The sequence below is a fragment of the Camelus dromedarius genome, chromosome 18 (assembly GCF_036321535.1).
Source record: "Camelus dromedarius isolate mCamDro1 chromosome 18, mCamDro1.pat, whole genome shotgun sequence".
In the NCBI taxonomy this organism is placed as follows: Eukaryota; Metazoa; Chordata; class Mammalia; order Artiodactyla; family Camelidae; genus Camelus; species Camelus dromedarius.
In genome coordinates, this window is record NC_087453.1 from 42,330,359 (window position 1) to 42,356,280 (window position 25,922).

The 25,922-nt window shown below is 44.8% G+C and overlaps 1 protein-coding gene across 9 annotated transcripts in view; it reads right to left on the reverse strand.

Annotated features, from left to right (window-relative positions):
* The window catches only part of KIF16B (kinesin family member 16B), a 244,002-nt gene that overhangs the window by 166,935 nt on the left and 51,145 nt on the right, over positions 1-25,922 (reverse strand). For all 9 annotated transcript variants that reach the window (XM_064475898.1, XM_064475897.1, XM_064475900.1 and 6 more), the window contains exons 11-12: positions 22,718-22,783; positions 19,741-19,800 (exon numbers count right to left, since the gene is read on the reverse strand). In XM_064475898.1, coding sequence (XP_064331968.1) covers positions 19,741-19,800; positions 22,718-22,783 — 126 coding nt within the window. The remainder of the gene's footprint in view (positions 1-19,740; positions 19,801-22,717; positions 22,784-25,922) is intronic.

Genomic DNA, 25,922 nt, shown 5'->3' on the forward strand with positions numbered 1-25,922 from the left:
CTGTTCCAAGCACTACTTTCAATGCTTTTCACAAGCGACTCCTCTAATCCTCACAACAGCCAGGTACCGTTATCTCCCTCTCACAGATGAGGAGGCTGAAGCACTGAGAGGTCAACAAGCCGCCCAAGGTCACACAGCTGCAACTGGCAGAGCCGGGGCTGGGTTCCACGCAGCTGGGCTCCAGAGTTCATGGCCCTGTCAATTCTCTGCCACCTCCCAGTCACCAACGGAGGCAGCACCTCCTTCTTCCTGTTTCTACGTAAACGAGGAAAAAGCTGGGAGAAAATTTAGTCTGAACATCTATCAAGGTCCTTGGCTCCACAAACCAGCAGAAATCAAGCAAGAAAACGCTGTGTCCACTATAAGAAGAGCTAAGGTTACTTTGCTGAAGGAAATATTATCAAATGCACGACTGGGATAGAAAGAGGCAAAGAGTTGTGTGTGTATTTTAATTCTCTTCAAAACTTCTAGAGTTGAAAATGAGGAAAACTCAAGATAAAAGAAGAAATAGAGTTACAAGAGAAGTCTTCTAAGGGGCAAATGTAAGCAAAGGATAAATAAGGCTCTCTAGTAGCAAGCAAATCAAAATGACCACCTAACACCAGATTAAGAAAAATCATTTACCTGTTAGATATTATCCAGGTTCTCTAATCTTGAAGCAACTTTGGGAAAACTATTTTAAAAACTGAAAAAAGGACCTCTCAAAACATGAAGGCACGTTTACATCTCTTAGCAGCAACTCTCAACTCGGCTGCAAGAAGCCAGTCCTTATACTTAACTCTTCACAGTTCTCCTCGCACAGATTAGCATCCGGACATCAGCACCCAGGCCCAGGTCCACAGAGCACACGTGTTATGACCTTCCAGACAAATTCACTATCAAGGACCCCGGCAGTCAAAGCGGAGAGAGAGCTGCTTCTTCCTAACTCCAGTGACATCTAGTGCTAAGAAACGGAAATGCACCCAGGAACACAACGTCCTTCCAATTAGCACCATGTTAACTGCATATTATAAAACAGGAATGTGTATAACTCAAAAATATAGGGCTCTTTCCATAATTGGAACTGAGAATTGTCAACTGTCTTCTAACCCAAAATTCAAAATATCTCAAAAGATAAGCCCATTGAGAAGACACACTTCTTTGATTGAGGGGAAGAAATCACTTTGCTCTCCAAATTTTTGTTTGTTATAAATACAAACATAGCTTTATTTACTTACAGCAGGCTGGGATGTTAGGAGAGTCTGCAGACATTAAAAGATTCCTGTTAAATTTAACCAAAAAGCACTCTGGCTTAATGTGACAATAAATACAAGCCATTAATTCAAAACCAACTTCAAAAATCTCTGAAGGAGCATAATTTAAATGCAGATGAAGCCCATTATAGAATGGTTTGCTGATTTAAATATGCCATGGGCTAAATCCTGTCTCCAAATTTTACATATTAAAATTATATTCTAAAAGATGCAGGCTAGCCAATTCTCTTTATCAAAGTAAAGCACCATTTTGGAATTAAGAATCAAAGGCATTTGGGAACCATTTTAAATAAAAGATAAGTAAGATATAATTAAAGAGCACTGGATGAGGAGGAAAAAAACAGAATCTAGCCCTGGTTCTAACTCTAGAACTTCAATACCAACTCATTTAATTTCTCTTGGCTTCAAATCCCTTATTTAAAAAAAAAAGGGGGGGTGGGGGGGATGAAGAGAGGAAGAATGTCACCCGATTTCCCTCTCACCCCTCGTCCTGACAGCCTATGTTCTATGAACAAGATGATCTTTAACACCTCCTTGAGCATTTTTTAAAAATGACTTACACCACACACAATGACGCAGCACTTCAGGAAGACAGTCCTAAGTACGGCTAAGACTCAACAAAGGAGATGTGAACTGAAATCAGCGTGAGGTATATAAAGGTTTCTTCAGGACGTTTAGATGATGGCCCCTGACCCGGATCAAAGACATCTTTAATCGCATCCACTGTGACCTTGTACTTTCTAAACCATAAGGCTTGCCTTTGTCACTAAACCAGGATATTCATAAACATGCTGGTCAAGTGAGGTCTGGGTACCAGAGTAAGTTTAGGTCTTTGTTTAGTTCACAGAGAATGTTTATCAAAAAGCCTCTCTAAGATGAGGAAAGAGATCCAGGTAATTTAAAACATGCCTGGAGTTTCCTAATATAGTCATGGACGTTACCCTCTCACTTTGCAGAGAAAGTGGTGGCCTAGCTAAAAGCAACCGCTGTGGGTTAGAGAAGAGACCTCAGGGGGTGGGGGAGGGGGGGACCAGGAGAATGAGTTGTCCAGCTCAACCAAGACAGGAAATGAGGTAAGTTGAACCCAAAAGACCTACTAGATTTTGGTCGGTTCCAGATAACCACCTGGGTGTGCCCCCAGTATCTCAGGAAGTCCCCCTACTGCCCGCCCCGGGCACTTGTGAGGAGTGAATGCAGGAGGGAGTAACAGTTCTCCAGGACCACAGGGGCCAGTCTACGCGTCAGCCAAGCCAGGGGAGCTGGAGGAGGCTGGAGGCGCAGCCTGGACGGAGGACAGGAAATCCCGGGACAGGTCTCTTGATGACCGGGTCCAAGGCAAAGACATTTAGAAAATGAGGCTAATTAAAAATAATATACCATCAGGAAACTCAAAACAGAACCACAGCGTGATACCACTGCACACCCAACGAAAATGGCTAAAATAAACAAACAAAAAGACAGAAAACAGCAAATGTTGGTGAGGAGGTGGGAAAACCCAGCCCCTCACGCGTGGCAGGTGGGAATGTCAGTGGTGCAAACACTTTGGAAAACTGCTTTCAGTTCCTGCTGAAGTGGGGCGTGCACCTGCTCTCTGACCCAGCAGTTCTGCTCCTGGAGGAATACCCAACAGAAAGGCTCATGCGCCCCCAGCACGTGCCGTTCACAGGCCCGCTCACGGCAGCGCTGTTCCCCAGTCACAACCAGGAACAGCCCAATTCAAAGAGCAGAATGAATAAACCAACTGACGTAGCCACATCTTGCAATACGACGCAACAGTTAAAACAAACACCACTATAGGCGGACTCACTAACACGACGCTGAACGAGTGAAGCCTGTCACCAAAATAGCACACTGGGTGCAATCCCCAATGTACTAAGTGTACGGGCGGGATCAGCAGAGCTACGCCTCTAGAGTCAAGCCAGACCGCTTCCTTGGAGGGAGTAATGACTAGAAGGGGTCCCGAGGGGACGCGGAGGGGCTGGCAGTGCTCCGTTTCTTCACCCAGACACCGGGATGTGTGGGTGCGTTTACCTGGGGAAACCCACCAAGCAGGACACTTAGCATTTGTGTAATCTTCCGCGTGCATGTGACACGTAAACACCCAGACTGAGACCAGGCTCCCAGGGTGCGCTCAGAAAGGAAGAGTGGTCCAAACAAAGGAGTTCTGCAGCAAGGGACAACAAGGAAGCCCCCTGAGAGCCGTGAAGACACAGAAACCAGGCGGGGTCCCACGGGGGTAAGTCCCCGAAGCCCCCTGAGAAAGGACCCACGTCCTTCTCAGACGGAAGGGGTCCTGAGGGCTCCCCTAACCCTCCCACTTGTCCATGACTGAAAAAAACAGACAGAGAGAACGAATCCTTCGGTCAAGGTCACACAACTAGTTAGGGACAAGTCCAAGAGTAAAAAGCCAGTCACCTCAGTTCTATGACTTAACTGATTAGAAAATAACCAAGACATTTCAAAAGAACGAATGGTGCTGCCAGCCAGAATGGGACAGACTCCACGGACATGGTTTTCGTCCGTCTCATTTCATGAGAGAAGCAGACAGGGGAAGGGGGACCTCAGAAAGAGCAGAGAAAGCAGTCTCAGAGAAACGGGGAACACAGCACACTGCAGACAAAACAGAGCAGAAGGACCGCTGCACCCCTGCATCGCAAAAACACAACACTCTGCACGTCTGGACCACTCTTCCTTGCCAAAGAGCACATTTCAGATCTCTGTTCTATAAACAACCACCACTGCAGTTAAGTGCATAGGACAATCTCACGTGACGTAAAGAACTACCTATAAAGGTAGACAAGGATGCACAACTGGCTGGACACACTTCAAAAAAAAAGTCTGAAAGATGTTCAGAGAAATCATGCATGTAAGAACAAACTTTAATAACCCATTAGGAAAAAAAAATGATACCCAGGAAATAATCATGATTCTTTTCTTACAAAAATGACTAGAAATGAGCCAAGGCAGAAGAAATGACTACGCCCAATGCTGGTGGAAATAAAAATCCTCAGGATTCTGATTAAAGAAAGAGCATCACAAGTGCAAAGGGAAACCTGAGCCGTTACTTCAGAGGAAGCAAACCTTGTCCTGACATTTATGGAGATCACAGAGCAGACGGTGTGTACACAGGAGCCGTCGGCTATGTTGGTTTTTAAAACTTTGATGAACAGTCAAATTCACAGCAAATAAAGGGTCACTTTTTCAGAACTCCTTTTTTCATTAATCTTTAAAACATGAAGAAGGAAAAAAAAGTCAATGGTCAGAGAAAGACAAAAAAAACAATGAATTAGAACATAAAAAAAAATAGTGAGGTCAATCTGAAACATTTAAGAACTAGACAGCATAGTGAGGTCGCAAGTCACCTTCAAGACAGGGTTCAAATTCTGACCTCACTACTCCTTCCTTAACCGAGTGCCCTCTGGGCCTCAGTTTCCTTGTCTGTAAAGTGAAAAATTACATACATACACCCCTCAGAAGGCTGCTTAGCAGAACAAATTAATACATATGATACTTAAAACTGCAGTGCAGGTGGCTACTGAAAACTTCAGATGTGACTAATGCAGTGAGAAAACCAACCTTTCAACTTCTATGTAACTCGCTGGTTTAAATTTTTAAATTGCGCTCCATTAAGTTACTGGAAGACTTAAATATCTGAAACATAGTTTGCATAAGAATCTACTTTTCAACTGTAAATTTTATAAAATCAAAACACATATCAAGTGTATCTAACGTAAATTTAGCACTGAATTGATATTCACTGTAAACGTAAAATTCACGCCACAGCAAAGATGCATTAAAAAAAAGATTATGTTCCTCATTAATAATTTTATATTGATTATGTCAAATGGTAATTTTTTATATAATGGGTTAAATAAAATGTACTGTTAAAATTAATTTCAGCTCTTTCATTTTAAATGTGGCTATTAGGAAATTTAAATTCCCATATGTGGCTTGCATTACATTTCTGTTAAACAGTGCTGCCTTAGAACAATGCCTGCCACATAGTTAAGGCTGCAGTAAATATTATCCACTGTTATTTCTATTAATATTATCATTATTAATTACTAAGTGCAAGGCAGTTTGAGGAGCTCCGAAAACAATTAAAACAGGTCTCTACCTTCTGGACCTCAGAATCCAGCAAGGAAAACCAGACACCGTAACAGCTTTACAGATCACAAATGATTAAATATTTATCTGTGAAAAGAAGGAAACTTGCAGGAAAGAAAAGTCTACAAAGAGTGTATTCACCTCACTGAAGACCTTTGAAATTGCCGTTCTAAAAAACTACAGAGACCAGAATCTGTGTTAACCACCCAATTAGACCAGATCCAGATGCAAACAGAAAACAAAACAAAACAAAACATTACGTGAGGAACCCACACAGACTGAAGGCAAACATCTGCTCTTTGTGGATGGAGGTGGGGGAGCTGCTTCTGAGAGTCCAGACCTCATCCACTGGGGGGTCCTGTCTGGCTCCCGAAGCCCAGCCTGCACTGAGAGGCAACTGGGAGTAAGGGACGTCTGGATCTGGATCGGGGACACTCTGATCATAAACACTGGGCAGACAAGTGCAGGAGAAAAGCAGCCGGAGCCAAATTCTCACCAGGATGGAAGCCAGAAAAGGGGGCCCAGGGAAGGCACACACCCAGCAATGCAGGGTCAAGTGTGCTTCTAGAAGCACTACTCTTAATAACCAAGAGATGATAACTCAAATGGAGATCACCGACAGGAGAATGGATAACCAGAGTGTGCACAGCTGCGTAATCAAGCAGACAGCACTGCTGACCATGGCACGGATGAATCCGAACGTCAACATGCTGCACAGAGAGCCAGAAACACACAGAGGATGTGCTGCAGGAGCAGGCCAAACCCATCCAGGCAACGGCTGTCAGAGCACCTCCGGGAGATGAGGATCGGAAGGACTGGGGAGGGACCAGAGGGAACCTCTGCGGAGTAGGAGACAACTCTGTTCCTCCATCTGGGTGTGGGTCACAGGGGTGCACACACACACACACAAAAATCCGTGAGCTGTACAGTTCTCCGGGTTTGCACACTTTAAAGGTGCACACTTTGTGTATGCTGAACCTCAATTAAAAAGGAAAAAATCTCAAATAGTTTTTTAAAAGGTCCTGTGAACAAATCACCCTATTTAACAAAAAATAATCTATTCAGCTGAAATATCTTTTCAAATGCCATCACCCAACGTCTCCAAATGCTTGCATGAGCCTACAATCCGGAAGCTACAGAATACTGCAAGAAGTTACGTGCGCCGTGTTTTCCTGGGAGCCCGTGCCTGGGCCACAGACACGTGGACATGTGCTTTAAGTGATAATCTTCCACGTGCTTAGGGCTGCAGGTCCCAACTCTTGGGAGGCTCAGGGAACTTGTTTAGAAATAGAGATTTGGGGGTACCATCTCCAACAACTCTCCTCCCATGACTCTACAGATCCCAGAAAATGGTCTTTTTAAAAAAGTTCCCAAGGGATTCTGAGTGGAAACCACTTCTGTGTGAAAAATCAGCTTCTGTGACATGCACAAATCAGCTTCTGTGACATGCACAAATTGGCTTTCGAGACACTCGACTTAGCAACTTAAAGAGAACCAGAGCTAGTTCTGCTGTTAGATTTCAGTCCAATCTGCTCAAAGTGCCAGTACAATTTTTACTTTAATAGCAAGGACAAGAAAGACTAACAGAGAATACATTAATAGAGAGTAGACTGGATCTAGAAGAAAATGAGCATTTTTGGTGACACTTGTGTTATGAGGTTCTTTCAAGGAGAAATCACAGCTGTCTGGAAATAACTCTTCTCATGTACAGACACACAACTTGCTCGGAAAAGCTGTTTTTAGCTGGCAAAGCCGGCACCGTAAAGCTTTCTATGAGATGTTAGAAATTTACAACCACCTCCCTCCTTGCAAGTATCAGAACATCCTGGTGACAAATAGAAACATGCAATTCCATGTTCGCTTTTCAGTAGATGCCCACTGCTAATTACCCTGTCTTACAGATACATACGTCTCATAACCACCACTTTTGTTTGCTAAGAGACTCGGAGCTCTACCACCTGGAGTGAAAAGAAAGGATGGTCATCCTTAAATGATGCAAAGGCAAAACCCACCCAGATGCTAAGGAACAGTAATCTCCTAAAACCTGCGGCTGCAAATGGAAGGCAGTGCCAACTCGCCGCTCGTAGCAACCGTTGCTAGGTGGACGGGGCTGGGAAACACTAAGCGAAAAGGGTCAGCTGGAAACGAAGCCCAATTCAAAACCACATATGAAAAGCGGAAGAAGAGAACACACGCTCATTAAGGGCTCATTTTAAATCACATAATCCATGCAAAAAGGGCACGAGAAATGTGTTTAAATACATGGAGTTCATCGTGTGCCATCCTTCAATCCTAATGCCAGGAAAGAGTGATTTCTCCTGTACGGAGTATCTACGCCACAGTGCAGATAGTCAGGGGCCCTTTCACATACAAGCGCATTACAGGACTCCTGAGTCCTACAGGAAATGTATGAAAGTATTTTCTCTTAAGAAATAAAAGAGTATTTCAACTAAGTTGCATCTTCTGTTTGCCTTGAATATATACTACAGTAAGTGCCTGGTTCTACATCTACGGTGGAAAATGCGGATGGCATCACCAAGATTCACCTGCTCCCCCACCCCACAGTGCACTGCAGCTGCTGCGAATGGGCCTGACCTGACCCCAGCTCAAGAGGAGGGTCCTGGTTCATCTCAGCCAATCAGAGAAATTCATTCTCTTATCAAAGTGACTGATTTAGGTAACCAGGCCTAAGCTGGTCAGCACAAGGCCCCAGGGATTGGTTCACAAACGCATCAATCAGTCAGCACAAAGCTCAGAATTTTGCTGGAGACTCCGAAACCCAGACCCTTTGAATATAAACCATGTGGTAGGTAAATATAAAGCTCTGCTTGCTGCTCTCACTTTGCCTGAGAGCCTGACAATGAACTCTTCAAAAAGGCAAAGCCAGAAATAGTCCCAGAGAACCTGAGCCAGTGCCCTGATCAAACCATGCTTAAATCCCATCCCTACCTCCAGACCACCTAATAAATCCCTTTATCATTTAAGCCAATTTGGAATTGGGTTTTCTGTTATTTGAAATTAACAAACAAACATAAAATGCTACATGATGAAATGTCTTAGAGGTAATGACACTTCATAGCTGTGTAAAACTAAACTTTCAAAAGTTTGCATCTACATAATTTCTGTCCAGTTGGGAAGACACATTACTGGCAAACCAGTTTCACATATAAGAGGGTGGATTCAGAGCAAAGAAGTAAGAGAAAAATCATATGTTGGATTATACGTGGAATCTAAAAAAAGCCTAAAAACTAAACAACATGAAACTGAGCTTACAGATACAGAGAACAGATTGGTGGCTTGTTGGTTGCCAGAGGTGAGGGGGGTGGGGAATGAAATGGGTGAAGGGGATCAAAAGATATAAAGTAAGTAAGTCCGGGGATGTAACACACAGCATGGCGACTACAGTTAATAATACCGTATTGTATACTTGAAGTTGCTAAGACAACAGATCTAAAAGTTCTCACAAGAAAAAATTTTTATAATTATATATTGATGAAGAATTTTTTATTTTACTTTATATTTTTTGTACATACATATTTTTATCGCTTAGCTAGACGTACTGTGATCACTTCACAACATACACAAAAATTGAACCATTATGTTGTACACCTGAAACTAACATAATGTTAGAAGTCAATAATACCTCAATTTAAAAAAAGGGGGGGGAATTAGTTAACACTACTGTAACGCTTACAACACTGACTACGTGCTGGTCACTGTTCTAAATGCTCCACACCTACTTATTTCTCGCCGTCTCTGACAGGGTCTGTCGCTGTCTGCATCTTGCAGGGAGGTTCTGAGACAAGGAAAGGCCAAAGTGACTGAGGCTGGAACGCGCACAGACCCAAGTCATTAGGCCACCAGGCTGAGAGCCATCTCTCCGCTCCCAGGCTCTCTCCACCTCCACCCACTCGTCTCCAAACTCCCAGCTCTTAGAACTCCTGCAAGGTGAGGTAAGTGTGTTCCTGGATGACATCAACAATGAACAAGTTGTACCATGAAATGGTTGCTTTTCAAGCTTTCCTGCCAACAAAACCAAGTTCCCACAGTTGGGTACGCCCTCTAAGTCCAGGTGCACATAAAGCACCTCCGTACGGCTGGGCAGTCTCTTCCTCCCGATTGTGGCAGTAAACACGCAGCTGGAGCCTGACGGCTCCCGTGGCTCACTGCAAAAGACCAGAAGGGAAGCCCCGCGTGCATTCACAGTAATTTATCACACTGTTCCAATGTTTCACAGGGCGCATTTGTCTGATTTCTGAGCCTTCTGCTTCTGAAACGTTATTCCAAAGTAAGAACCAACAGATACTTGCAATACGTTAATTTATGAGCACCCCCTGTGGGATGAAAACTGCCACGGAAAATAAGGCAGGCTGGGCGTTATTAACACATCACAGCTGGTTCTGGGAACAGCTCGCTTAGCCTCTGACCCTGCCAGGTTCTCAGGCATCTCCCTATCAATTATCAAATCCCAGTTCAAGAGAACAATGAACTTTGTTTATTTCTTCACCTTTCACCTTAAAAAACAGTTGCAAGAGCAGAACTTTAGAGGGAGGGAACACACAGTCTCATGGGAATTAGCAGCCAGAGTCTAACTTTAAGGAGGTCAACAAATTAACAACTGCATTCTATATAAAGCGCAGTAACATGCTTCTCTTGCTTCGGAGCAAGCAAGAGCCAGCAAGATAATGTGTGTGAATGCACTGAAAAAAATGCAGAGCTTTGCCCTCGGGGGTACCAACAATGACTTCTGTTCAGACAGACACAAAGTCATCCACATTCACCTGCACACGAAAGCAGGGAGGCAGTTTGTCTTAATGCTGTAAACAGTACGCATGACCGTCCTAGGTCAAATCCTAGGGCATCAAATGCCCAAAAAGCTCTTCACAAGGAAGCGACCCACGGTTGAAAGAGCTGTCTCCTCCGTAACCCAAAATCGGAGCAGAACCAATGTCCATGAACAGAGCTCCCTACTACAGCTACCGCAGCTTCAATTCTTGTACCAGAAAGAGGTCAAGGTTAACAATTCTAAAGGAGACACAGGCCACCAAAAAATATCATCTCTCATCGCTTTGTGGGTTACCTGGAAACCAGAGAATCCAGAGCCCTGGGCAGCAGGGATCCAGAAACCGCGAACCTGGCCTGCCACAAGCCCACGGAGCACCAGCCCCAGTTATCAGTGCTGCTTCCAATGACGTCCCGTTACAGCCCCAACACGACATATCCACAAAACGGAAAACTGCTGACAGCACGAAAAAATTGTTTTATAGGTTGCCATAATATTCCAGAGACAAAAAGTCAGCTGATTGATTCTATCATAAAACAGAAATAAGTTGGTTTAAAGTATGCCTCTCCATGAAATTCAAACTCAGACAATCTTAAGCCAGTAAAGGACTCCAATTTCATTTTATTATATTCCTTATTAGTCAAAACATTCTGAAAGGGTGAAAAATGTTCTTCCAGCAACGTGTGACCCACTCCTGCCATGGGCTTGTAGTATCCCGCCCTTCTACTCCCTAGAGATGGACTATTAAGACAATTTAAACTTAAGTCAGTTACATCAGGACCCAATCATCACAGATTCAAACATGTGCCCTCCTCCAAATTCAACTTGACAAACGTAGTTTACTGTAAGAAAAGAAAATCCATACAATTAATGTTTGGGGAAAAATAACTTTAACTCAAACTTGCGCTTGTCCAAGGCTTGGACAGGAGGCTCACTTTTGAAGGACAAGTCTCTCCAAGTCCCTCTGCCCATGAGCCGTCTGTTCCCCAGACCCACGCCTCCCCCGCACCAAGCCATAGTCTAATGAAATCACGAAAGTAAGTCACGTACCGGAGTAATCAAAGGGTATGTTTGCAGTAGGGAAGAGACCCTATTTCTTCTGGGAAAAGAATATATACATATATCTGGGAGAATATCCGGTCAAGCCGGCGGCGTGGTAGGACTACGAGCTCGCCTCTCCTCACGACTACAATGAAACCACAACTGACTGCTAAACAACCATCGAAAACAGACAAGGACCTAGCAAAAAAGACCTTCTGCAACTGGAAACATAAAGAGGGAACCACGGCAGGACAGTAGGAAGGGCATGCTCCCAATACTATTGGGCCCCATACCCCCGGGGTGAGTGACCCACAAGCTGAAGATCTGTTAAGTCGCAGAGGCCCCCCCACAGGAGTGAGAGCTCTAAGCCCCACGTCAGGCTCCCCTGCTTGGGTCCCGGCACTGGGAAGGAAGGAGACCCCAGGGCATCTGGTTTTGAAGGCCAGGGGGGCTTGGCTCTGGGAGCCTCATTGGACTGGGGGAAACGGAGACTCCATTCGTGTGAGAAGCATACACGAAAACTCACATGCACCAGGTCCAAGGGCAGAGGCAGTGACTTCACAGGAACCTGGGCCAGGCCTGCCTGCTGGATTTGGAGGGTCTCCTGGTCCCGTGGGGGGTGGCTGCGGCTCACTCAGGGGACATAAAAGCTGGTGGTGGACATTCCAGGAGTGTTAATCTGCATGAGCTTTCCTGGAGGCTGACATCTTGATTGGATCATTAGCACCAAGACCGAGCCCCACCCAATAGCCTGCAGGGAAGCCTCAGGCCAGATGACATACAGGCTGGGAACACAGCCCCACCCATCAGCAGACTTCCTAGGCCACAAAGGCCTCTAGACACAGCCCACCCACCAGTTGTCCAGGACCGAGCTTCACCCAACTGTGGGCAGGCACTGGCTCCTCCTGCCAGGAACCCTGCATAAGCCTCTAGTCCAGCCTCGTCCAGCCTCATCCACCAGGGCAGATACCAGAAATAAGAAAACAATAATTCCAAAGCCTGTGGAAGGAATCCACACACACATAGAAAGATAGACTATATATGGTGGCAAAGGAATATCTCCCAGGCCAAGGTACAGGATAAAATCCCAGAAGAAGAAATAAGTGAGGAGGAGATAGGCAATTTATTTGACAAATAGTTTAGAGTAATGATGGCAAAGATGTTCAGAGAACTCAAGAGGAGTATAGATGCACAGAGTGAAGTTTTTAAGCAAAGAGTTGGAAAATATAAAGAATACCCAAACAGAGTTGAAGAACACAATCACGGAAATGAACAGCACACTAGAAGGAACCAAGAACAGACTAAATGAGGCAGAAGAACAGATCAGTGAGCTAGAAGACAGATTAGTGGAAATCACTACTGCAAAAGAGAAGAAAGAAAAAATAATGAAAATAAATGAGGATAGTTTAAGAGAACTCTGGGACATGAAGTGCTCTAATATTCACATTATGGGGGTCCCTGGAAGAGGAGAGAGACAGAGAAAGGACCTGAGAAAATTTTTGGAGAGATAATAACCGAAAACTTCCCCAACTTGGGAAAGGAAACAGTCACCCAAGTCCTGGAAGCGCAGACAGTTCCACACAGGATCAACCCAAAGAGGAGCACACCAAAGCACACAGTCATCAAATTGACAACAATTAAGGATAAGGAGAAAATATTAAAATTAGCAAGAGAAAAGCAACGAATAACATACAAGGGAGCTCCCATAAGCTTATCAGCTGATTTTTCAGCAGAAACTCTACAGGCCAGAAGGGAGTGGCACAACATATATAAACTGATGCAAGGGGGAAACTTACAACCAAGAACATCTATCCAGCAAGGCTCTCATTCACACTTGATGGGAGATATCAAAAGCTTCACAGATAAACAAAAGCTAAAAGATTTCAGTACCACCAAGCCAGCTTTGCAACTAATGTTAAAGGACCGTAAGAAAAGAGAAAAGAAGAAAGAAGAAAAAAAAAAGAGAGAGAGAGACCTACAAAAGATTGCTTTGGCTATGTGAGGTCTTTAGTGGTTCCTTATAAATTTCGGAATTGTTTGTTCTAGTTCTGTGAGGAATGTCGCGAGTATTTTGATGGGGGTTGTGCTGGATCTGTGGGTTGCTCTGGGTAGTGTGACCATTTTGATAGCGTTGGTTCTTCCAATCCAAGAGCACAAGAAATCTTTCCATTTCTTTGTGTCATTTCGGTTTGCAGAGAATAGGTAACCTCCTTGGTTAGGTTTATTTCTAGGTATTTTGTTGTTTTTGATGTAATGGAAATGTATGCTAGTTATAGAATTCTGGGTTTTGAAGTGAAAAAAAAAGTAAATGAAGGGCTGCAAATGGCAAAATATCCTTCTTTTTTATGGGTGAGTTGTATTCATATATATACATATACACACTGCATCTCCATTATCTGTTCAACTACTGATGTGCACTTAGGATGCTTCCATATCTTGGCAATTATAAATAATGTTGCTGTTAATAGCAGGGTGTATGTACCTTTTTGAGTTAATTCTTAGTTTGTGGTTGGCTTTATTCCTTTGATAACTATGTAAGTTTAAAAAGCTAAAACTCTAACTGTTCTTAGAAACAATGAACAGTACATATATATAAATATAAAAACATACACGCAGTATATAAAAAGAAATGAGCTATCAAGCCATGAAAGACATGGAAGAGACTTAAAAGACATATTACTAAATGAAAGAAGCCAGTCTGAAAAGGTTACAAACTGTATGATTCCAACCAAATGACATTCTGGAAAAGGCACACCTACAGAAACAATAAAAAGACCATGGTTCCCAGGGGTTTGGGGAGAGGGAGGGAGGGAGGCAGGAATGAATAGATGGAGCACAAGGGATTTTTAGGGCAATGAAATTATTCTGTATGATTGTATAGTGGTGGCTACATGTCATTATGCATTTGTCAAAGCCCATAGAATATACAACAGCAAGAGTGAACTCTAATGTAAACAATGGACTTTGGTTGATAATAATGTGTCCATGTTGGTTCATTGATTGTACCAAATACGCCACACTGATGAGGGATGTTGAGAGTAGGGAAGGATATATGTGTGGGTGGGGAGGGCTATGTGCAAACGCTCCATATTTTCTGCTCATTTCTGCTGTAAACCTGAAACTGCTCTAAAAGAATAAAGTCTATTAAAAAAAAAGAATATATATGTATGTGTGTGTATATAACTGAATCACTATGCTCTACACCAGAAACCAACACATTATAAATCAACTCTACTTCATTTTTTTAATTTAAAGAAAAAGAAAAGAAAGAAGAAAAAAGAAAGAAGAAAGAAAAGAAAAGAAAGAAAAAAGAAAAAAGAAAAGAGAAAGGAAGGAAGGAAGGAAGAAAGGAAGAAAGAAAGAAAGGAAGGAAGAAAGGAAGAAAGAAAGGAAGAAAAGAAAGAAAAGAAAAAGAAAGGAAAGAAAGAAAGAAAAGGAGAGAAAGAAAGAGAGAGAGAGAGAAAGAAATGAAAGAAAGGAAAGAAAGAAGGAAGGAAGGAAGGAAGGAAGGAAGGAAGGAAGGAAGGAAGGAAGGAAAATCAGCCTGGCCCTGGGAGATTTGGCAATATATATGAGCAGTGACTTCAGTGGGGTGAGTATAGCTCAGTGGTAGATGGCATGCTTAGCATGCACAAGGTCCTGGTTTCAATCCCCAGTACCTCCATTAAAAGAAATTAAATAAATAGATAAATAAATATACCTAATTACCCCCCCAAACAAACAAACAAGCAAACAAAAACGCCAAAACCTAAAAAATACCACTACCACTAATAAAAGCACTAGCACTGCTCCTTCCAACAAGCAATTCCACAAAACAAACAAACAAACAAGACACTGAGAAGAAGAGCCAGTGCGGAACGGACCAGAACAGAGAGCACGCCGTGCGCGGCTCAGGACAAACCCTGCCCAGAGTCAGCGCCCCCCTGCCGCACCGTCTGCCACACATGCGCCATAAGCTGCAGTCCAAACAGGCTGTGGTTTATTCTGAAGCACAGAGCTCAAGGAGTTGTCTGGACGTCAGGTAACAGATCCCTGGGCATTTTGTTTTAATGTTTTGGTAAGTACGTTAAGAAGAAGCCATTGGGGTGAGTCCTTATCCAGTCTAACCCAGCCCCGTATAGGCAGAGATGAGGACACGGAGGGCAACGAGGCCTGCAGGCACACAGAGAAAAAGGCCACGTGAGGGCCCAGCGAGCAGGCGGCCGTCCGCAAGTCAGGGACAGAGCGAGGCTTCAGGACAAACCAACCCTGTCAACACCTTGACCTTGGACTTCTAGCCCCAGAACTGTGAGCACATAAATGTCTGCTGTTTAAGCCCCAGCCTGCGATGTCTTGTTACGACAGCCCTAGCAAACTAACATAAAGGTTTTGGTTTTGTTTCTTGATGCTGCTTTAATCCGGTAAGTCTTCACCGCATGCCTCCTCTATGAGAAGCAGAGTTCTAGGTGCTGGTTCACAGAATCATCTAGAGACAGTCCTTGCCCAGATCCTCCCCCTGTTTAGAGGGAGAAATCGAGACCACCAAACTCCAAGTATGATGAAGCCTGTGACAGAGGCAGCACCAAACCTTTTCAAAAGCAGAGCAAACAAAACCACCCCACCTGGGAAGTGGGCAAGAATAGGGACCGGAGAGCTCCAAGGTGGGTTCAGACGGCGAAGAGAGGGGAGCATCTCAAACGATGGAGCAACACAGGCAAACCCAGCACCCAGTGCGCACAGGGCCCAGCAAGACGCCCAGCCGGGCGGTGGGGGACTGTGACAGGACACGTGAGACGGAGAGGGAGGTCAGTGACTCCGGGGACACGTGACGGAGCTTGGACTTTAATTTCTAGAAGATGAAGACTAATGAAAATAAAGAAGGTAGATTAAGGGGCAAGAGAGCAGAAACACAGCATAGACCGTAGAGGGTAACACACCGCACAGTACCCACCTGCCTTACCATCGCCTCTTCAAAAGCAACACGCTTTCCACTGACGTTCACTCCTTTCCTGATCACCCCGACCCTTTTCACCTCTTTCCTTGTGACTCAGATATAAGAAAGAGGTTGCCATCGCCCGACTTCCAAGCTGGGGACTACGGAGTGACAATGTGGGTAAGGGTCACGACCCAGTGACTCAGAAAGAGAATTGAAGCCTGAGACGGACCCGGCAGATACAAGCTAGAGGCTTGTGCGTTGTCACCACGGCGCCATCAGCCTGGCTGCAAACAGCCGTCGCCCTTTGTCACTGCGCCTTTCACGCCCTCCACCCCACACGACACACCCAGGACTCCACTCATCCACAGCAAGGAAAGCCACAGACCAGACCAGGAAGAAGGGGACAAAGGTACTCGTTGGCTTCTGAGCATCTAACAGCTCAGGATCTAGTGATTTCCAGGGAAGTTAGGGGACTTTCCAGGCTATTTCTGACCTCAAGGGACCTGTGCCTTCCACACCGACTTGAGACGCTGTCCCTGCGTCAGAAGGGCCCCCCTGGCGTGTGCTGATAAACTCACCTCAGGTCTCATAACGGGCCCGGGCAGGACAAGCACACAGCACAGTTAGAATGACAAGGACAAAGAAAGCCACTGTGAGGAATGAGAAGACAGAGCAGCCTCTCCTCCTCAGTCCCTCCTCCGACCACACCCACGAGGCTGCCCTCAAGCGACGTGCCAATGAAGCTGGGCGAGGAGCAGCGACAGTGCCGGCTCTCACTGCGCCAGGAGGTACCGCTGTCCTTGCGCCTCCCTTCAGCCCCTGGACGGTCTGCCTCCCAGTCTCCTCCTGCAAGGTCTCGCCTTAGACGTTCAGGGTTCGGGGCGTGGACGGGCTGATAGATGACAAATCGGCAGAGTGAACAACTGGGTCCCAATGCTGAAGACAATCCTGGGAATTCACCGCATCGCTTGGCCTGTCTTACAAAATGGGCAAGTGTAGGGCCAGCGCAAGCTCCCAGAATTCAAAGACTCGGGTTTTAACACCAGCACATGTCGATCACACTGCTGATCTCAAAGCAGGCGTGTACATTTATGCCCCACCCCCGGCCTTTTTGTGGGTGAAATCCACCTCCTCCTAGACTTTCTGTTCAGCCAAGTGACCTGCTCTGGTCATGACACAAGCAGAAGGTTGAAATGTACTCATATGACCAGGCTTGACCCATTACACGCTGGCCATGACCGTGAGAAGATCATGCCCCGGACGACCAGCTGGTCCAGAGGGATGAGGGACGTGGAGCAGACCTGGAGCCCACCCACAGCCTGCATCCAAGCCCAGCCAAACTGGAGCAGCCCAGCCCGCCCCCAGCCAACCTGCATGAGGGGAAGTAAACATTGGTTTACGCCACTGGGTTGGAGGGGGTCTATGCAGTATAATTGGAATAATAGCCAAGAACAAGCAGTAGAAATACAGGAAAAAGAATGACACAAACCACATAGGTATGAACTCAACAAATCACAATCTCTTCCCATCAACTTCCAAAGAACGTTTCCAAAAACATTTGAGTGGCCCACTTCTTCACCTCTGCCCTCAGGCACGATCTTCCAATAAGAGATGAAAACAGCTTTGAAATACCAAACGTGTGCAAAAAAACAACTCTGGGTTTCAAACACAAATACCAGCAGAGAAATCCAAAAAGGGTTTGTGAGGTCAAAAGAAGGAAAAAAATCTGAAATATCACTAGCCTTTCTCATAACCTTCCACACCTAGCACATATCATATTTCTATTCTTCTCATCTTGAAAGTTATAAAACATAAAAATAATAAGATTTATGAAAAAGAGAATTGAAACTGAAAAAAGATTTAGCTTCAGGGCCCAGAATAACTTTATGAGAAGCAGCATCAGAGAAAGTTCAGGGGTCACCATGGTGGCTCTCGGCGTGGACACCTCTGCGGGGCTGTTTTAAAACCCCCGCCACGGTGACAGGGAGAAAGTCAGTGGACGAGATGGGCTGAAACCTCTCCACTCACTGCTGCACTGCCTCCTGGGCACTCTGTATACTGATGACCTTTCACACAATAACTACTTGGTTTCCATTTTCCTTACATGGAGCAGATTTTAGCTCCCTCCCTGGCAAATTTGCTGAGGAAAGCATACATCGTGTCAGGAACAGTCCAACGACCGGGCTTCATAAGTCTAGGGCGTGGTACTGCTTCTTCAAGATGACGCAACGTCAATGATGGAAACCGTTCACAGCCTTGCTGTGCGTCATCTATACCTCGTTGTTCAGAAACGTACGACTGAAGCATTGTGCTGTACACCAGAAACTGACACAACGCTGTAAACTGACTACACTTCAATTAAAAAAAATAAAGTTAAAAACAAAAACAAAAAAAAAAAAAGAAATGCAACTGAAGTCTCTGCTCAGTTTCCTGCACAGAAACCTCTCCGTGAAACCAACGGTGAGAAAGTACCTCAGAACGACCCGACACCACCAGGAGGAAAGAGAAGGAAGTCTGGCCGCAGGAGCCCTCACTTACTCAGTGCTTCCTGTAACCAGAGAGGACGCCTCTGGGCCCATCACCACCCATGACCTCCGAGGACGGCAGCTCCCCCTCTGCCCATGAGAGCCAGTCCGCTTAACCCCAGGGCAGGCTGAGTCGCCTAACGGTACGAGGGAATTTTACCCAGCATGATGCTGACCTCACGCTCAGAGCTACTCCACGCCGTTAAGTCTGCCCCCAGGAAACGGCCACCAGGCGCCGCACTTTCACGTGAAGGGCGCCCCAGTCAGGGCTCTGCCAAGACGTGTCGTTAAACCTCGTCTATCCAGCCTCGCCAATACCGGAGGGAGATCTTCATCCTTTGGGGAAGTTTTACCTCAATAGACCTCAAAAACAAACCTAGGATTCAGTCACCGACTCTGAACTCCTCCTCGCACGTGGAAGGACAGACATTATCAAAGCAGAAAACTGGAGTCTGAACCTCAAACCTGACGTAGCTGACCCTCCACGGATGACACAAGTTTCTTACCAACTCAGCAAAAAACGGGGCCATAAAGAAATGTGTATTTTGAAGCACGGAATATGAAAAACCAGAGGCCGTCACTGACATCTTCTCTCAATGAGTCTTGCAGAAAATGCAGACCATCACGGCCTTTGAAACCTACAGAAAAAATTCTAATAGGAAATTCTTAGTTGAGAAATTTCCTTAGTCTAGCCAGGCTACAAACATGTATTCTTCAATATTGCCATCGGAAGTTTGTTTTTGTTTTTTTTTTTCCTTTAACACATCGCTTTCGTATTGGGTTTAACAAAAGCAGAAAGGCAGACTGGATGTCCTCGGATATATTAAGTGCAGATTAATACGTGTTCAGTCAAAAATAGAAAAAGTCCACGATTGAGAGCAAACACGTTAAGCACCAGCATCGTCTCTGTGGGTTAAAACACGCATGGCTGTAATGGCTACCTTTTCCATTTCTTCAAAATCAAACCAGACTCCCAACCTCCCAAAAGTCACTAATCAGTTCCACTGACCTGACCCAAAGCAAAGCACACCATCGCCTTCTTTGCGAGAGAAAGAAAAAGTTTTACAGATTTAAGCCAGCACAGTAAGATTACGACACCTTTTTTAGAGTCCTTACTTTCAAAATGTTTTGGGTTTCATTCCACTTGTTTGTCCATTCTTTGGTCAATTCTTGAACCTAAAAGGGAAAAAGACACATATGTGATCGCTCCATTGAAAGTAAAACTTATTGTGATTTTATTCTAGAACGTTTCCAAGCTCTTACAGATTGTGGACGGATGTACTATACTTTTTTTTTTAATTAGATAGCAATTTCTCTCTGTGAAGGAACCATCACCAAATATAAATCAAACAAGCTGATCTCACCCTGCAACCTACATTGTAGCAAAGGAAAGAACAGAAACAAATCTGTCTAGTTGCCTGGAGCAGACTTTTTTTCATGGTGGACTTAAATAAAAGCTGCTTCCTTGGATATTAACCAAAATTACACGTTCAAAGATGACAACATCCCACTAAATGGGTTGATTTTTCCTGATCACACTTCCAGTCCTGAGAAACACTGATTTACTTTCCTAATTAGATGCGGTGATTAAATCACCTCGGGTGCTGCGGTTTTCTTTTAGGAGATAATCTGCTTTTGTAGCTAATTAATAGGGTTTATAAATCTCATTCTATCTTTAAAAAAAAAAAAAGGGTGGCTCTTCAATTGACTCAGTAAAAGCAAAACTCTTTTGATAAAAATCAGCTTCTTTCCCGTCTGCTGTAACTTAGGGGAGAAAGTATCCCCCACTGTCGAATGCAGCACAGTGGGAAACTGCTGCTCCAAGTTAATGAAAAATATTCTGCTAGTTCCATAAACCTTTTTAAATGACCTTAGTGAGTAACCCACTAAGAAGCAAAAAGTGATACTTGAATGAGAGGTAGAAAAAAGAAATAATGGAAAAATCCTGTAAAAGGAGGCATACTCAGGGCTAAAGGAGAGTGACCTCCCAGGGGTAGAGGAGGGGACGCATCGCTCCAAAGCCCTGTCCCTTCTGTCCTCCAGGACTCCTGCCACCTACCCACTCCCAACAGCAGACACCATCCCATTTCAAAGGCTGGCCTTCCCACTGGTAGGTGATCCTGTTTAACAGGTCAAAATGAACGCCCAGAAGGCACCTGGTTATACTCCCGCTGCTCAGAGGAAGACTTGCCACAGGCCATCAAGTCTGGTAAGTGGGAAGGGCGGGAGTCAGCGACCTTCCTGACAGACAGCGGTCTGTTACCCACAGGAAGCGGAGGAACCAGCGTGATGGTTTATCCCACAGCAAAACCACAACACCTCTCACCCACCGGCACCCATTCAGCGGGCATTCATTTCACTCCTCAGCTGACCTTTTGTTTTAATAATGTATCTTCTTCTACTAGCAACTAATGTCAACACTATCATCTCCTTGGTGAAAAACAAAAGAAACAGGACTGAGCCTCCCTGACTTTGTTTTTCGCTTGTTTTCAGGGGTTAGGCAAGCGTCCTGGTCCCTCTGGAACCGGCCACACACGCAGGATTTCGCGGCGTCACTTGAGGGGCGCCAGTCCCAGGGCCTCTACCGGTGGCAAGAGGAATCGGGGGGCTTTCAGTTTTGGAAAAGTTTTCCAAGCGGGAGCATTCTTCCGCCTTCTCCCCCTACAGAAGGGGAAAATAGCAGGGGGGTGAATTCACTAACTTACAACAATTAACAGATTCTCACAGGCAATTTATCTGAGAAACACAAAGCATTTAATAAGAAATGTTTCTTCATTTCACCAACAGATAAGTCCTCCCTGAAGAAATGTGAAGCCAATCAATCCTTTTCCAGTTCAACCAAGTATCTTGAGTTTAAAACAAATAGTAAGTGTGCCTCGGGTTTACTTTACTTTTGAATTTAAACCAAATAATCTTCATTTATAATTTTTTTAAAAAAAAACGCAGAGTCTGATACCACCTGTAATAATGAGACCAGTTGGTAAGATTTACAGCTAAGAGGCGCCAACAATTTCAAAAGGTCAGCAAAAACCTAGATGGAAATTTAGAAAATGTTATAAACAAGAGGGGCAGTCATTTATGTCCCAGCATGGATAATGGATTAAATTAAAATGTTTATTGCTTTCTATTAACTTGCTAGGTATTCCTGAGAACTATTAGTAAGAAACAATTTAAGACAATATCCAGACATTTCAAAGCACTCAAAATTAAGAGTCTGAAGAACTAAAATACAAAATGTCAAGAGAAAAATAGGGATTAAGAAACTAATATTGTCACTAATGCTATTATCAGCAAATTAATCAGCATAATTATCCAGGGAAGCGTCAACACGTTCCTCATTACCCCCCAGATGACACCTTCGATGCTGCGTATTCTTGGAAGAGCTTTACCAACAGAACCCAATTTTCCTTCTCAATCTGTTTTAACCATTCAGCACAGTGAACAAAACCCACTCCGAAAATGTCCTTAATGCCTGTTTCTCCTTTCACAGAGGATTCTATTTAAAAAAAAAAAAAAAGTATCGAATCAGGTCAGCCTTGAAATGAGTTTTCAAAAAGCGCCAGCACAGAAACCGTGGCTTCAGCCCACAACACTCTGTCTCCCAGCCACTCACTGCCCCCCTCACCCCGCCTCAGATCCCACCTCGCTTAAGAGCAACTAACCATCTGCTCAGAGGATTCAGTGATTCCTCAAGCGCAACTTCCCGCTGGAAAGAAAAGGATGACGCAAGACTCGACGGCGGTCATGGCAGAGCCCTGGGGACCAGCACCATGAACACGGCCTCCCTCTCCCACCAATTCCGAAGGCCCGAGAGGCCTCCCCGCCGCCTCGCACGGCCCGCGTGTGAATCTCGGTTGCAGTCAGTTAACCATCGTGTGCCAGGCAGATCCCATTTCTTACGTCACAGAGAGCTTGAGGAGATACATGGGAAGTCAACTGTAGTGCTTCTTTAGAACTGGGGTGGGACAGGGGAGTGGCAACTATTATCACAGAAGAAAATGAGTCTCAGAAAGCAGGTATTAAAACGTGCGCACTAAAAACAGTAAAAGTTATCCTTCGAAAAAAATAAATAACAAGTCAAGGTGTCACTTACTCTTGCTTCATTCTGCTGAAGTTTCTCCTCCATACTTAAGGCCGTGGGAGAGTCTAAGAGGGCAATCTACGATTTAAACCACAAAAATGAGCAGTTAGTCAACAGCAACAATCTGGAGGCAGGATCTGTCCACGACACTGCAAATCATCAAAAGTTGCCAAATAAACAATTAAACAGAGGTAGAAAGTACTGCTCTGTACGCCTCCCTGAAAGTGCCAATCATCATTAAATCTTTAAGCCACGGAGTACATATCTCATAATATTCAAATCCACGGCAACCTGGTAAACCTACATTTGCAACACAAATTAGCAAAGAGGAGGAAAAAGACAAACATGTAACATACTGACATTTTACCAAAATCAAACACAGTCTAAATCCCTAGATCCTAAAGGATTTGTCTGTTTTGAATATGCACAAAGTACAAATTCAAAAAGTAAGAAGCGTTCAGTCGGGCTCAACTGCAGGCTTTTGAGATTCATCCATGCTGACACTTGCAAATGCAACTCCTTTATCGTCACTGCTGGACTGCAGTCCGCAGACGGGATGGCTATACCACCACCTGGGTATCCATTTCCTTATCCGTGTTGCAAAGGTATGACGACTGACATGAGACTGGTCATGTCAGGTCAGCCTCGGGGGGACAAAGACAGAGACCAGAGATGCAAACGCAGCCAGGTGAGGTGCAGAGGGACTTTGGCTGCATTTGTAACTCACAACCTGAAAGGCAGGGACATGGGGCTCCCAAAGATGTCACCAGAAAGAAAGAAGGAAGGGCGTCCCCCTCCCTCCCCATCCCCTGGGCAGCCTCTCCTACCCAGATTGCTACATAAATGTGCAGTTATTCTGGGCATATGTAAGCATATTTTTGGCACTTTTCTAAACATACAGCATGATCGCCATTCCGAATAGTGCCTTTTTCACTTAACAATCTATCTTGGGGAAAAGTTAGTACCAGTAAGTCCACTTCATTCTTTTTAACAACTCCAGTTCCGCTGTTCAGTATTCCCTTGTAAAGATATCCTGCCGTTTACAGCAGTGTGTTCCTATTAACAGACACGCAGGTCTTTCTCATCTGCCTTCCCTGCGAAGCTACCATCTTACACCAGCTGCCAGCAGCAGTACGCGTGGCTGCATCAACAGAACAAATTCCTAGGAGGGAATCTGCGAGTCAGCTCTATGAACGATTTTTCTTAATTGCCCAGGTGTCCTCCCCTAGAGGCTGCAGTAATTTTTTCACTATCATTTACTCTTCAATTTCTATTAAAAAGAATGGAACCCACAAGGTGATCCTGAGGCTCAGTTAAACATTCAGTCTAACAAGACCACCTGGGCCACACGTGGCATCTGTGTGCTGGGCCGAGGACAGAGCCGTGGCCGGGAGGGCGAGGGCCTCACTGCAGTCCCAGGTGACTGTCTCTGGGCCCCTTGAGGGGTCCAGATTCAAACACCCCACACGAGGTGACTTCTCCTGTAACAGACGCACGACCTCCAGGGCGGGCCAAGGACACCAAGCACCACCACAACAGGGGGACCCAGAGCCACGTGGTTTACACACTGTCCACCCTAATCCCGACAAAGCTCACCTGGTAGGGGTCATGGTTATCACTAGAGATGTTGTCTGATTACAAGCTGGCATCTCACTTTTATTCAGTTTACTGAGAAGGAAGCCAGCAAGTTAGCCTTTAGTAAAGGCAAGTCACCTTTAGTGAAGGGAAAGCTTTGTTAACTCATTACCACGACGCATCACTGCATACCCTGCATGTCGTCCTGCACCAGGATGGTACCCAGCAAACATCTCCCACTGAAGAATGTGGGTGCCAGGTGTTGCTACAACTGTAGTTTGTTATATGGTTGACAATTCTCAAAACCATCAGTAACCCCTTCACAACACGGTGAATCTTAGACTCCGCTGTTAGGATTTTTCATCTACAATCAGAGCGGAAACATTCTTACCACACCGTCAGTTCAGGAGACCGTCACTAACAGAACATATGCATGCAGGCTCCTGTTTTGAAGCGCATGTAAAAAAAGATCGACCTAAATCCTTTAAAAGATACCTTTGGTAAAATTAAACCATTTTCAATTAAATTATTCCTTGCAAGCTGTCTGGCTAGGAGAAAAATGTTCAGGATTAAATAACACTCAGATTAAAGTCCTGTGTTGAACCAGGAGTAACACTCCATCAAAACTGCAGCAACCTCGCACCTCCCACCCCTGCCCCTTCACTGTGCAGTCAAGGGTTTCATCTTTGCCCAGCTGGTGAGTGTCAAGGACCTCTCCTCATTTTTAAGAACTTCGGGGTATAATGTCCATGCAGTGAAATTCAGAGGCTGATGCCTCTCTCTGTACCCACATCCGCACACAGACCCGCGTCGCCACCCTTCAGATCTGCGCTGACCACACTGCAAGTGGTGCTGAGCACACGTCCACACGTTCAGAAGCCACTTCAAACTCTCTTCTCTGTAAACTATACTCATGTGCGTTGTTCATTTTTCTGTCTGGTTTGATCTTATTTTTCTAAGAGGCTCTTTTCATAATAAGGAAAGCAGTTTTTTGCAGCATGAGTCAGCAATCTTTTTCCTGGTTTGTATCGATCAGAACAAATTTTCATTATATCATGTAAGTATGCTGGGGCCTTACTTATTTCTGTCCCCGTGAGCGCTCACGGCACGGGAAAGAGGAGGTGAAGTTCCCTGTGACAGGTGTGTGTGCGGCTCTGTCTCCTGCAATTTCCTACAGTCGTCTTGTTTTTTTCCTCTCCTTTCATGAAAACTGACTTCACATTTGATCTTAATCATGAATCGCACTTTTCGTCATGACAAAGGGCTGTTTTAAGGCTCACGCAACGCTGTTTCTGCCCTGTCTTCTTTCCCCTTGAATTGGGTCTTTGCCAAGTCTCACAAACACATCAACTAGTTTTCTTTTGCGACCCTCTCTGAGATGTGTCCACCGTAAAGGTTCACATGTAATGACATTTCTGTTCTCCAGCTATTGTTTAAAGTTCAGCTGTGACTCCAGTTACACAAACGAGAAATCCTGCCTACTTCCGTCTTTTCTTCCTCAAAGTCTTCTTTGCTGCCGGGGCTGTCCTTGCTCATTTCATCTCTGTATTGCTTCATTTTCTCGTTACCTTCAGATACATTCAAGAGAGAGGAGTTAACAGACATTTTCCCTCTGCCAAATTCAAAGCAGAAGTCTGAAAAT